The sequence below is a fragment of the Pseudopipra pipra genome, chromosome 2 (assembly GCF_036250125.1).
Source record: "Pseudopipra pipra isolate bDixPip1 chromosome 2, bDixPip1.hap1, whole genome shotgun sequence".
Lineage (NCBI taxonomy): Eukaryota > Metazoa > Chordata > Aves > Passeriformes > Pipridae > Pseudopipra > Pseudopipra pipra.
The window spans coordinates 102,965,085-102,978,566 of record NC_087550.1 but is presented as its reverse complement, the minus strand read 5'-3'; the positions used below and the strand labels follow the sequence as shown (position 1 = coordinate 102,978,566).

Below are 13,482 nucleotides of genomic sequence, written 5' to 3'. Positions count from 1 at the left end.
AATGATAAACGAAGTGCCACACATCACTCACAGAAATAAGTCTCGAAAGAGGATGGTGGGCAGAAAACCCTTTCTCACCCCATTCATGAACCACTGAGACAGATATGTGCCCAAAGCTGAGCTTATTCACATAATCCCCAAAGTAATTTTTGTATTCAGAAACTCTTTATTTTGATGGCAAATGAAATCAATTTGTTGCCTACCACAGAAAGCACAGCTTTACAACAGAACTATCACTGCCTAGCTAGTGATGATCCATCCCAGCAAGAGAAAAATGTCTCTTCCTCCAGTCAACTCCATGCTCAGCCCAGGCTCCCCATGAGGTGAAGCCCCATGAAACTACAGCTCTAAATTTTCCAGACCTGCTTTTCAGATGTTATCATCCCCTACCATGTTGATGGGGGCACAGATTATCAGGTAATTAATTCTCTTTTAATGTCATGAAACCAGGAAGACTTGGGGCTAGCTGTCCATCAGGTACATATCTCAGCAGTACCTGACATTTCTAGCCAGGTGCCTATGTAACATAACAATGGGTTTAAGATTACAGCTCATGATGACCAGAGTTCATAGAATCACAGAATCACAGAATATGCCAAGTTGCAAGGGACCCACAAGGATCATCGAGTCCAACTCCTGGCCCTGCATAGGATCCTCCCCAAGAGTCACACCACGTGCCTCAGAGTATTGTCCAAATGCTTCTTGAACTCTGTCAGGCTTGGTGCTGTGAACACTTTCCTGGGGAGCCTGTTCCAGTGCCCAGCCACCCTCTGGGTGAAGAACATTTCTCTAATATCCAACATAAACCTTCCCTGACACAACTTCAGGCCATTCCCTTGGGTCCTGTCACTGGTCACCACAGAGAAGAAATCAGTGCCTGCCCCTCCTCTTCCCCTCACAAGGAAGTTGTAGAACGCAATGAGGTCTCCCCTCAGTCTCCTCCTCTCCAGGCAGAACAGACCAAGTGCCCTCAGCCGCTCCCCATGCAGCTTCCCCTCAAGGCCCTTCACTATCTTGGTTGCCCTCCTTTGGATGCCCTCAGTTTAATATCTTTCTTATACTGTGGTGCCCAAAACTGCACACAATATTCAAGGTGAAGCCTCACTAGTGCAGAGCAGAGCAGGACAATCCCCTCCCTCGACTGGCTGGCGATGCTTTGCCTGATGCCCCCCAGGACACGGTTTGCCCTCCTGGCTGCCAGGGCACTGCTGACTCATATTCAACTTTTCATCAGTCAGGACCCCCAGGTGCCTTTCCATGGCACTGTTTTCCAGCATCTCATTCCCCAGTCTGCACATCTGGAGTTGCCCCATCCCAGGTGCAGAATCCAGCACTTTCCCTTGTTGAACTTCCTATGGTTGGTGATTGCCCAGTTCCCTAATTTGCTGAGGTCTCTCTGCAGGGCCTCCCTGCTTTCAAGGGAGTCAACAGTTCCTCCCAGTTTTGTGTCATCTGCAAACTTGCTTAGTATCCCTTCCAGTCCTGTGTCCAAGTCATTTATGAAGATGTTGAAGAGCACAGGGCCCAAGATGGAGCCCTGTGGAACCCCAGTAGTGAGAGATTACCAGTCTGATGTTACCTCAGCCAGTATTACCCTCTGTGCTCAAGCCATTAGCCAATTGCTTACCCACCACATGATGTGTTTATCCAGCTGTGTGCTGGACATTTTGTCCAGAAGGATCCTCTGAGAGACAACACTGAAAGCTTTACTGAAATAAAAAAAAATTATATCAGCTGACTTCCCTTGATCAACTAGGTGGGTTACCTTGTCATAAAAGGAAATCGGGTTTGATAGGCAGGACTTTCGTAAGAGTGGTTTAGGTGGGAAGAGACCTTAGAGATCACCTAGTTCCAAACCCCCTGCCATGGACAGGGACACCTTTCACTAGACCAAGTTGCTCAGAGCTCCATTCAGCCTGGCCTTGAACCAGGCTGGGGCATCCCCATTCCAGGGATGGGGCATCTCTGGGCAACCTGTTCCAGTGTCTCACCACCTCACAGTAAAGAATTTCTTCCTAATATCTAATCTAAACCTGTCCTCTTTCCACTTAAAACAGTTGCCCCTTGTCCTGTCATGACAGACCTTGGTATTATAAGCCCCCCTTACATACTGAAAGGCCACTATGAGGGCTTCCTGGAGCCTTTTCTTATCTGGGCAGCACAACCCCAGCTCTCTCTGCCTGTCGTGTCACGGGAGCTGTCCCAGCCCTCCCAAAAGCTCCATGGCCTCCTCTGGACCCACTCCCACAGCTCCATGTCTGTTGTGCTGAGGGTCCCCAGGCTGGACTGCACTGCCACTGGGGTCTCACCAGTGCAGAGGACAGGAGGAAGTGGCCTGTCCTCAAGATCCCATGAAATGTGGGCAGCACTGTTAAGTCCCACAGAGGCCTTCCTCTCATGAAGCTGTGCCGGCTGTGACCGATGGCTGTGTTTCATACTAGCAATCTTCCACTTGGACTAGATGATCATGATAGGTTCCTTCCAACTGAAAATATTCTATTCTATTCTATTCTATTCTATTCTATTCTATTCTATTCTATTCTATTCTATTCTATTCTATTCTATTCTATTCTATTCTATTCTATTCTATTCTAAACTCTAATTCTAACTCTAATTCTAACTCTAATTCTGTTCTGTTCTACCCTACCCTACTATTCTAAGCTATTCTTTCTACCAACATGAGACAGAATGGCCACATTTCATGCCTCTAATTCTATACCTAAGCTTCAAATTCATAATATCTCACAGTCTGACAACTCATTGCATGCAGGAACTCTTTAGATAGTGTTGGGAGGTCGTGAGCTGATACAAGGCAGTGCATTGTGCACAAGGTAATGAACCTATGAAAATAATTCAGGGTCTAGCTAACTCTGGCTGTGTTATTTGGGGTCATTTCCTGCTCTCAAACTATGAAGCTTCTTCAGGTTTTAATGCAACAAAATGACCTCTGTCTTTCCACAATATGTTATACTGGCAAAGTGGCTGCAGCTATGCTGACAGAACTGCATTTTAGCAGTCAGTCTCCTCCTTGCACTCCCATATTCTTCAAAAAGATTATGCTGATAAATGGCAGTAATGGCTTTGGCTGCACAGTTTTATGGGTCAAAGATAACACTCTTTTCAGATCTTTGTCCCATACCTTTGCACAAGCAGAAATGAGTAGTGAAGAAAATGAGCTTGTGTTCATTCAGACTTGTTATGGGGAACACAACCTTTTACATTCAGACTACATGAAAGAAATTTTAAAGTGTGGGGCACTACAGTTTTTACTCTTAGCTTCATTGACTGCAATTTCCCCACCTTGAGCTCCCCCACTTGACCTACTGAGTAAATGCTTCTTCACAGGAAATAGGAGTTTTCACCCAGCAAAGCTGAAACCCTTTTTATGGGATCACAAGCTCTTCAGGGTTGCTTTGTTTGCCAAATCCTATTCTGATAGCCCACAGACTACAATTTATAATAGAAATAAAGTTTATTGCATGTCTTGGAGGTACCACCAACTGCACAGTGCCTCTGTTTAAACAGCTACCAGAATATGGAGGCAGGGCTCTGCCTGACTCCAAAGATGTTTCCAATAATACCATGGAGACTTCACCATGATGCTGGTACGGGAAACAACCTGGGACTCACAGGCTGACTAGGTCATGGAATCACCTTCCTTCAGAGAGAATCAGAGACTGCAGTGAGGCCAACCCAGGGCAGGATGACTGGTTTGGAAAACAAGCAAGGCCAACTGAAAGGATCAGGGCAGAGAAGATGGATTCCTAAAAGTTACCAGTAGGTGTTATGAAGAGACACCATAGAAAATGCATGAAATGTAAAAATCACACATGTAGTTCAGTAGAAACGCAGTGCAAACTCAGAGAATGGGACTGGAGTAAACCAGACTCATACATCAGCCAGCCTTTGATTAGGCTTAACACTTTATGATACATTTTTGCAGTGAGGTACAACTTGCAGGCTTATTTATTTTTTAATTTTGCCTCATATGAATAGACACCTGGCACTGCCAAGGCAGAAAGGGACAGTCATATGTTGAAATAGAACAACTCAAGATGTAAGATTTTATCAAACCTGGGAGAACCAGTTTTCCCTCAGGTATTTGCTGAACTCCTTCAACATTAAAAGAGTGATAAACTATGAAATGCAGGTTAGGATGTAAGATAGGATAGTCCTGGATTGCTCCAAAGAACCAGAATTGGGCCTTCAATAAGTGCCAGACCTGGGGATCTGAAGACACATTTCCAGGATGAAATGTGGACAGCATCCTTTTCCCAAGGGACTTTTAGACCCAGCCTGTAGACACTGACCAGTGATTGAGCCTCTGCTCTGGCAAGTCTTGAAGCTTACAGCAAATCACAAGGTTTGGACTGGACTATAGCCTTGCAGTTGTGGAGTTGTCTGACACCAACATCACATGTCCATGCACATTACAGGAAGAGAAAGAAAGCATATTACTGTTTGTGCAAGTTGAATTTGAGGAGTCTATCATTTAAGCACTGCACACCTTATGTTTAAAAGTCTATTCAAGGTATTACAGTAATTTTTCTCATATTACAGCTGCAGCATTTCCAATGTACTCTGCCTTCCCAAAATGCTCATTAACCTGGGCCTCCCAAATCACATCTGCTCTTCCTGCCATTCAAACTGTGCTAGTGCAAGTCAATTCCCTTTCTTACAGATCATGAAAGAATATCTTGAGAATAAAATTTAGTCACCAAAAACCTGGGAGGAATTCAGTTCAGCAGGGAAGTAAAACCATTTGTTTTGATGAAACTGACAGACCACCAAATCTTTTTTTTTTACGTTGTTATATGACACACTCACTGTTTCACAGTTAATTGAAAAAGCCATAAAGTCACAGAATTGTTCTGATCTGTAGTAAAAATACAACCATGTGCTACAATTAAGTTCCTAAACCACTGACGAACAGGCTATAATAATTATTGCAGGCTTGGCTCAGCATTTGGAGTTAGACATTGAAAATAAAAAGGCTTTGGTAGGGTGGTGCTGAGAAGGAGTCTGGGACAAATTAAGTGCAAGGGAAAATTGATTCTTCCCTTACCATCCTGCCTTACCATGCTCATATTTGAAGCAGGAAGTCTGGAGCAGAGCTATAGCAAGCTGACAGCACAAAGCACGCAGTGGCCTTGCTGCTGGCCAGTGACACAGCAGAAAACCTAGGAGACAGGCATGGGATATCAACTGGGCCAGAGCAGGGCTCAGGGCTGCAGGGTATCAGGAGCACAGTAGGCAAATCCTTTCAAGGTCTGCAAGTGCTACCATAGCACAGGCAGTGGATAATACCTTATCAGCAGGCCACATTATTGAATAGCAACAACTTTCCATAATAACTAATTAATGTTACATACAGACCAGACATTTAAAGGAGAGAAAGTGCTATAGCTTTTCCTTCATCAAACTGCAGCACTGAGGTTGAGTTTTACTCATCTGCTGGACTGGCACAAGAGCCAGGACCTTCCCTTTGGCAGCTATGGGTTGAATCAAGCTGTCACCTCCCCCAGCTCTATGGTGCCATTACTTTTGTGGCCATCCTGCCTGGACAGTAAGCTCTGGTGCATTTGGATATCCCACACTCAACCCTGAGATGTTATCCAGCTCTTGCTCCCCAGTGGGGACCCGTCTCTGCAAAAGGAGGGTCCCAGCAGCAGCCACCTTGGGCAGGGTTCACACCTCCCAGGAAAGCACTCACTCCTCCCACAAAGGCTCATTGGCATGCCCAAGACCCTGGGAAACCTCAGGAAAAGTTTATTTTGGAAGGTTCAATAACATGGCCATGGTCAGCTCTCTACCCCTCCCACTTTTCTTATGTACCAACAGGGGGACATATTTGTGTCACTCCATGTTGAGTATGTCGCCTTTTCATTCATAAAAGGCAGCCTGTATCTTTAATCACTTTGCCAGATAATAGGAAAGAAACAAGCACTTGATTGTCTGTGTTATCAGACACTATTGGAAAAGTCTAGATAAGGATGCTGAACAACCTTGGCTTATTAGTATTCCACATGCAAACGCTTCCCCATAATCCAGAGTCATCTGTATCCCGGCAACCCTTTAAATTTCATTCTCACTGAATTGCCAGATCTTTATCAAAATATAATTACAGTCTTAATTTGGATGATAAATTTTGATTGCTTATGTTGTGCCAAAAAAAATAAAAATCATCAGGTACATGAGAAGTGAGGTACAACCGTGAGACATGAATCTGCATATTCTGACATTGGTGCATCACCTTTTCTCTTATCAAAAATTTGTTAGCTAGCAGTGAGGTTAGATGGGGTAAATAGGCAGGGACATGAAAAAAAGTCTTCTGATGCCATCAAATGAAATTTGCACTAAAAACAGGGAGGAATTTGAAATCTGCAGTTGCATACGAAGATTATCACTATTACGAAGATTATACACTATTATCATTATGAGGTGAATCATGTGCAGCACTGCTGTTCAAATCTGGAAGAAAACACTGGTTCTTCCTGAAACACGATTGTGCAGAACTCACCTTTTCTCCCACTGCCTTCTCCTTGCTGCCTTCAATTGCTGGCAGAAAACAGCACAGTGCTTTATAGTTATATCCAGATTATATAGATTTTTCCAAAACAAGTAGCCTAAAAAAAGTATCCCAGAGGACTATAACCACTGCCTGCTCTACCAAGTGAGCCCAAAGGAAAGGAGACAGCCCTGCAAACAAGCCATGGAGGTTACCTAGTTTCTGACTTAACAGACTACAGCAGTGCAAACCTACTTCAGTTTTACTCTGTTGAAATGCCAGGGGGGAAATATAATTACTCAGATGACAATGGCGTAAATGCAATTAGATGTTTGACCTTAATGTTTCTTGGTCACATGCATAGAGTTGAACTCATTGCTAAATTTGGGAAGTTCTTCTTTTCCTCCTTTCCCACAACCACATTCACACTGAGCTATTCACACTTTCTCTGCATCCCTGATAAGGATTCTTTCCTAGGACAGATGTGATCTCATCCCTTGAAAATTATTTCCTCGCCTCCTGTGGGGGCTTTTGGCACCCAGCCTCGGTCCTCTTTATCTACTTCTGTAACTTTGATTACGATTGCATGCACCATGAAATGCCTCTTTGACACACCTGTTAGCTTGAATTCACTCTCATGGAGTGTATGTTGTCCTCCCCTGAGAAGACCATGAAAGATGAGAACAGTGGAAACAGTAAGTAAATTCTACCGCAAAAACATACAGAAGGATTACAATGTAGATTGAAAATCTTACTGTATCACAGTTGTAGTATGAAAAATGTGCTTCCTCGTGAGCAGTGGTCAACTACATCACTCAAGTGAAGTCTGTTTCCCTGACGGTTCACTGCCCCAGCCCTCTCCAAGAGACCACTCCAAACCAAATGCAGTTTTGTTCAGAGCCTGGTGTAAGCAAACACAGTTACTAACTAATGGTAAGACACGAAGCTCACTGAAGTCCAGAAAGATGCCGCAACATCTGCAATCATGTCTGTGCACTGGTTCCCATTCCCTAACAATCGTGTCCATCCCTGACACATCAGTAGCACTTTTGCTGACAGTTAGCAGTACACGGTTTTACAGCTGAATGGGCTCAGGCACTGAACCGTTCTTGTCTCTTTGGTGGTAAGAGCTCAATGGGGCTAACTAATATTGCAGTAGAAATGGAGGGCAGGAAGGAACCATGAGAGAATTGTCTGGTCCGTGACTTTTCCAACTCTGAAACACAGCTAAAATTAATAGCAAATTGGGCAGCCATCTCCTGACACAGAAGATGCTTCCTATAGTGAATTTTGACTGATATGTGACTGAACCTGTCCTAAAAATGCCAAAATGCAAAGCCAAGCATAATTCCACTGCTCTAAAGTGGACTAAGCATTTTTAGTTCACCCCAATTTTATTATTCTTATTAGGCTTTAAAAAGCCTATAAGAAGGGCATCCTATAAGCTCCATAGGAGCCTGTCCCAGTGCTTTGTTCCTCTTTGCGCTTGGAGAGGTCTTCCTAACCTTTCCTGCTGCAAAGTCAGCTGGCTCCTAAGGGGGAAAGCTGCAGAAGTGGGCATGCTCTCTGCAGTCACATGCAGCTCCCCTCTTCTTTGGGTATCAGACTCAATCTCTAGTGCCATAAATTTGCAACTTCTCACCTCAGATGAACTGAGCTGAGACAAAAAAGCCTAGTGCCGTGGCCCAAAAGCCAGAACTAGTTTTCACTCCAGGTAGGGCAGTGGGAATATCTGGGCCCCTAAAAGAGGAGGATGAGTTGCTGCTTACTCCAGATGCACATTTCTTTGCCCTCCTAAAAATGCATTAATTTCCTGCTGGTGAAGGGTGCCATGCTAAAATCACAGGAAAACAAAGTTGCCTATCCACAGCAGCAGATTCAGCCTGGCACTAGAGAGATGGAAAGCTTCCATATGCCATGGTGACTAGTTCAGTACAGCCTGTTAACCATTCCCTCCACCTGCCAGGCACACTGCTCCCACATAAGCACTATCAGAGAAGGCAAGCATACATCTGGATGAAAACCACAGTGATAAGAACATGCCATTTTTAAAGCCTGGCCTTTATCTCTGAGTTACATGTTCCAACACTAAGGCTAATGTTGAGAAGACTGGCAGAAGAGGTTGCCAGATTTACTCTTCCTCTGCACCATGGCATGTTGCAGGGGGAGGAGTTCAAAATGGCCCCTGTGACAGCTGCCAGCATCTTCACAATAGGTAGTAAAAGAGGGGCTTGTTCCTCCCAGCTATTCTTCAGTAAGAGCTTTCTCAAGGGGAGAAATGGATTCCTCAACCCTTCATCAACAGCAGGAACTTCCTGAAGGAACATTTCTTATTCAGAAGGTATCACAATGTTCCATTTCTATTCAGACTCTTTCATTCTTGAGCCCAGCTCCCCCATTTTTGAGCTCACAGTTGTCATGACAGACTACCAGAAGGTCTGTGGCTATCACATGCACATCCCGAGTTCCTAGTAAGCAAAATTGTGGTCTGGCTTCTTCAGCTATCTTAAGTGTTTTCCTGGGTGAAAATACAAGCAAGTCTCACCACTGGGAAATGGGAGCCCATAGAGAAATGTTATGAGCCTTCCATAGCCAATTGGACTCTTGGTATTACACCCTCTGCCTTTGCACCAAGCAGCATCACAACCACAAACCCAAACTGTACCAGTGATACCAGTAGCTGAATACTTGAAACTATAAACTCTTCACTGTCTGCCATTTTGGCTAAGACATTTTACCCTTGACAACCTTATTTATCTAAAAATGGCTTGACTACTTCTGCTGATTCCAGGAACCAGAGACAGAATAACCCTCTATGGTGCTGACTGTCCACAGTGCAGTTTGGCAGCCCACTGATTTCTATGGAAGACAGCAACAGGGCAAGTGCAGGGGAGGGAGCAGCACGCAAGTGGTTAATGCATGCCATGAAGAACTATACATACATATACTGTCTCATATAGCCAGAATCTCTTATGTTGACATTTTCCATTCACTTCCACTGGAACTAAAATGCTCATAATAAAAATCTGGCAATCAAAAGCATAAAAATTGTCACCAAAGAAAAATCATTTCTAGCTATATTGTTGACCAGAAGTCTTTCTGCCTCTTACAAGCAACATTAATGCCATCCATTATAGTAACAAATGCCAGCCAAGTCTCCTTCTTTCCACCTGTGATTTTAAAAGTACATTTCCCATGCAGAATGCTGTGTGCTTGGCAACCTCTGCATCTCCCCTCCCGATGAGTAGCAGAAATGCTACATGCTAAACTCTCATGGATTCCCACATTAGAGAAAAATTCTCAAACTACCCAGGAAAAACTTCAAAAAAGCTGCAAGGTATTTAACAAACCAGAGGCAATAGCAAAAGTCAAACCCTCAAAGCAGAGAGAAAGAGAGAGAGAAAGAAAGAGAAAGAAAAGAAATGCCCTCTGCTTGACCCAAAATAACAGAACAGTTCTGCATAGGAAAGAAAATTAATTACCATTGTGGGGACCCTCAGTCATTTAGAGTCTCCAGTCAAGGCTGAGAGCCATTCTGAGACTGCAGGTTTTCCTCTAACTTCACTCCCCAGCTCTGCGAGGAACCAGTTAAAAATGACATCACTGCTCATACTACCCTCCTCCCCCTCCCCATTCACTTGCTAAAAAAGCTGAGGCTGCTCCTCTCCCCCTGCATTGGCTCCAGATTTGGTCCTCACTCCTCCTGGACAAGTTCTCTGTCTGCAGTTGACTGTGCAGATCGGTGTCAGTACGGGACGGAGGATGAGTTTCTGTGCACTCTTAGAGCATCCCCACTGGCACCCACTTGAGAAATAAAATAGCCTTTCCATTAAGAAATCAAAAGAGGTCTAACCTCGCGATGTATAATGCATTACACAACCAGCTCTACAGAAGGCAGACAGTCTTCCTCTTTGAAGCAGGAGGGAGAGAGAGACCCCCCAAGGAGTTCTGCATTTTGTCTCATCTTCCTCAGAGGAGAAGACCCTCTCTGTGGTTTGCTGCTGCATCCTCCTTGCATTAGGACTGCAATCTATCTTTTTTTTTTATTTCCCTCCCCCCAAGTGTGACATCATCAGACACCAACTCCACTTCTGTAATAAAAAAGGATCCCAAGCAGAACTACCTGGTACGAGGTCATCTGGAGGACCCAGGCGATGCTGTCTCCTGAAAAACTGTCGCTTCTTACAAAATACTATGCTCTTACTCAGTGTTATCTGGATTTAATAACCCTGTGCTTGCTGCAGACCAGGAGACCCAGCTGCAGGGTGAGATCGGTCTCGTTTCTATCCCCTCAGGCTCCACCGGCATCACCAGCAAGCAGGTCCCTCTGGAATGCTCCCCTGGTACACACTATTCACCTCTCAACTCCGTTTATTCCCCTCCTCTGACTGCTGGGAAGGATGCTGCAGCAAAATTCCTCGGCCAGCACTCCCATCTGCTACAGAGCAGCCAGGCTGAGAGCACCCAGCACACACGCTTCCCAGCACTCCTCCACTCTCCTCAGCCTTATCAGCATCACTGAAGGGGGCCTTCTACAGACACCCCTGCCTGGTGGCTGCAGGAGCCAGCAGCTCATGGCCAGTCGCAGCGCAGGGCCTGTGCGTTGCCAAGGGCACCCGCCACCTTATTTTCCCTTACCTGCGTTTTCTCTCCTGGGATAGTGCGGGGGCTTGTACTGTGCCTGACCATCCCCGGGGCAGCCAGTGGGTACCAGAGTGGCTGGGGTGAGCCCGACCGCGGCCGCTGGGGCGAGGGATGGACGGCACCTCTCGGGATCGGCAGCCTTCCCTGCGCGCTCCCATGCTTGCAGCGGCAGCCAGCAGCGGCGGCGGCAGCCACAGCACTGGCAGGAGAGAGGAGTCTGTGTGCACATGCATATGTATAACATATGCCTTCGTGTACCTGTTATGTAGACACAGAGCTACATGATGGTATAAACACAGACGTGCGTTTTGGATCTCTCGCTACCAGCAATGCCGCAGACATACAATATATTGAAAAAAGTGAAAGGACTGATGGGATATGGAATTTAAAAGACGTGTGGATGTGGCACCTAGGGACATAGTGTAGTGGTGGACCTGGCAATGGCAGGATTCAATGGTCAATGATTTGGATTCAATAATCTTAGAGGTCTTTTACAACTTAAAAGATTCCATGATCCTATGATACAACTGTATTTGCAAATGTGCTCAGAGTGGTTTGTCTACACAGTCTGCACACAAGTATAACCCTTGCCGCAGTGTTGATTAGAGATGAGTATCTGACACAGGGCTGTAAAGGCTTCACAAAACTCATGGAAGCTCCTCTAAAAGGTGTAGTGGCATGTCACACACGTCATGTGACGGTACTTCTTTGTAAGCTAGAAATGTCTTACATGGAGGGAGACTGGAAAAGTCAGCCACGAAACCCCCATCAGCCCTCTGAATTAGGTCTGGTGCATCAGGTCCCAGAGAAAATCCGTGCTAGAGACAGGGAGTCAGTGGGAAGTCAAAAGAAGTCAGTAAAAATCCTGCCTCAGGGTTTATTCATAACTCCCTCCCCCTTATTTTTCAGAGCTGTGTTTTGCACATGGGCTGGTAACACATACTTATCAAACACCAAAGCTTTTCTGAATGAGCCAGGGTTAAAAGCCTGACATCCGTCATCTGGGACAGAACAACTTTACACACTCATCAAAGACAGGATTTCCACTAGAGTCTCCATCTTTTAGCAAGTAGCCTTTCAGGTCTTCTTTTCCACAGCCCTGCCAGACTGCACTCATCCTCTCTGGGCACGCAGAAGGTGCAGGTCACTGGCACAGGAAGGTGTGAGCCTAAGACTGAGTGGACACCTGATGACTGGTGGACAGAGGTGTGGGACCATCTTTGAAGCTCTACCAGTGTGAACCTTCAGATAAATATAGAAGAGCACATCCTCTGCCATCACTCATTAATCAAACCTCAGTTTTCTAACTGCTGTGGTAGGGATATCATAGTTGTTAGCAAAGGGGGATCCTACATACACGTAGCAGCATCAATAACATCTCTGCAGAAACACTGATTATACATCATATAGTAGATTAAAAGACAAAAAAGAAGTGTGCCAATTCACCAGATAAATCCCTGTATTTCACTTCCAAATGAAGTGTTTAACCCAGCTTCCTAAGGAAAAAAGGCAAACTTGCTGCCACCTGTCCCCATAATTTTTGAGTTCCCTGCCCAAATTTGCCAGAATAATTTGATTATGTTCTATTTAATTAAGTACCTACAAATTTAAGGTGAAAAAAAATAAAAAACTTAATCAGTGCCACTCTCATTTAGGACAGCCAGGTAAAATTTCCACTGGGAACTTACTGGCTGACTGGCTCTGTGCTAGTGGTGGTCCCCTTGCCCTGAGAGAGGGGAAGAGTGTCCTCTGGCTTTTCTGAAAAGGTAGAAAGTGTTTCAGAGAGTAAAGAACAAGTCTACAAATCTGCAAGAAGTCCTTACTTTTTTGTTTTCTTTGGTTAATGTGACAATTTTTTTAGTGTTTCTGTTTTCCTAAATCTGCTTGTCATGGATCCACACATTGAAGCTCAAATGCCAGGGATTTTATCCCTTGAAGAAACCTTTTAACATGCCCTCCTCATTTTACTTTGGTTCTCCTAGGTAATGGCATTGTTTTAATTGGCCAGGAATGTTCATAGGCTGCTGGCTGGTTATAACAGCTCCCAGACCTGACAAGTTCCATTCTCATTCCTGGTTGTGAGATGTTTTTTTCAGGAAAGCAAACAAACTCATTCCTGTAAGAAAGAACAGGCAAGCAAAGTGTGGGACTGGAGGGTGGTGGAAAGAACCCAACAGAAATAAATTAGGGCTGAAACTACATCCAGAGCTCCAAAAACTCCCAAAGAGGCAGAAATTCTTCTAGTCAGAAGAGAGAGAAGCTTGCCCAGTTCTCCCATCATTTCCCCTCCTATTATACTGATATTATCTAACCAGTCTACTTGGTGATTG

General features: G+C 44.9%; 1 protein-coding gene across 5 annotated transcripts in view; it reads right to left on the bottom strand.

Moving 5' to 3' along the window:
- NHS (NHS actin remodeling regulator) overlaps nt 1-13,482 on the bottom strand; it is a 259,593-nt gene that overhangs the window by 40,719 nt on the left and 205,392 nt on the right. The window contains exon 1 of one of the 5 annotated variants that reach the window (XM_064646692.1): nt 11,147-11,396. The exons of 2 other annotated variants lie outside the window; for them this stretch is intronic. In XM_064646692.1, the coding sequence (XP_064502762.1) occupies nt 11,147-11,396 (250 nt within the window). Of the gene's footprint in view, nt 1-9,990; nt 10,100-10,361; nt 10,396-11,146; nt 11,397-13,482 lie in introns of those variants that run through there. 2 more of the 5 variants (XM_064646693.1, XM_064646694.1) reach the window with 2 other exon arrangements.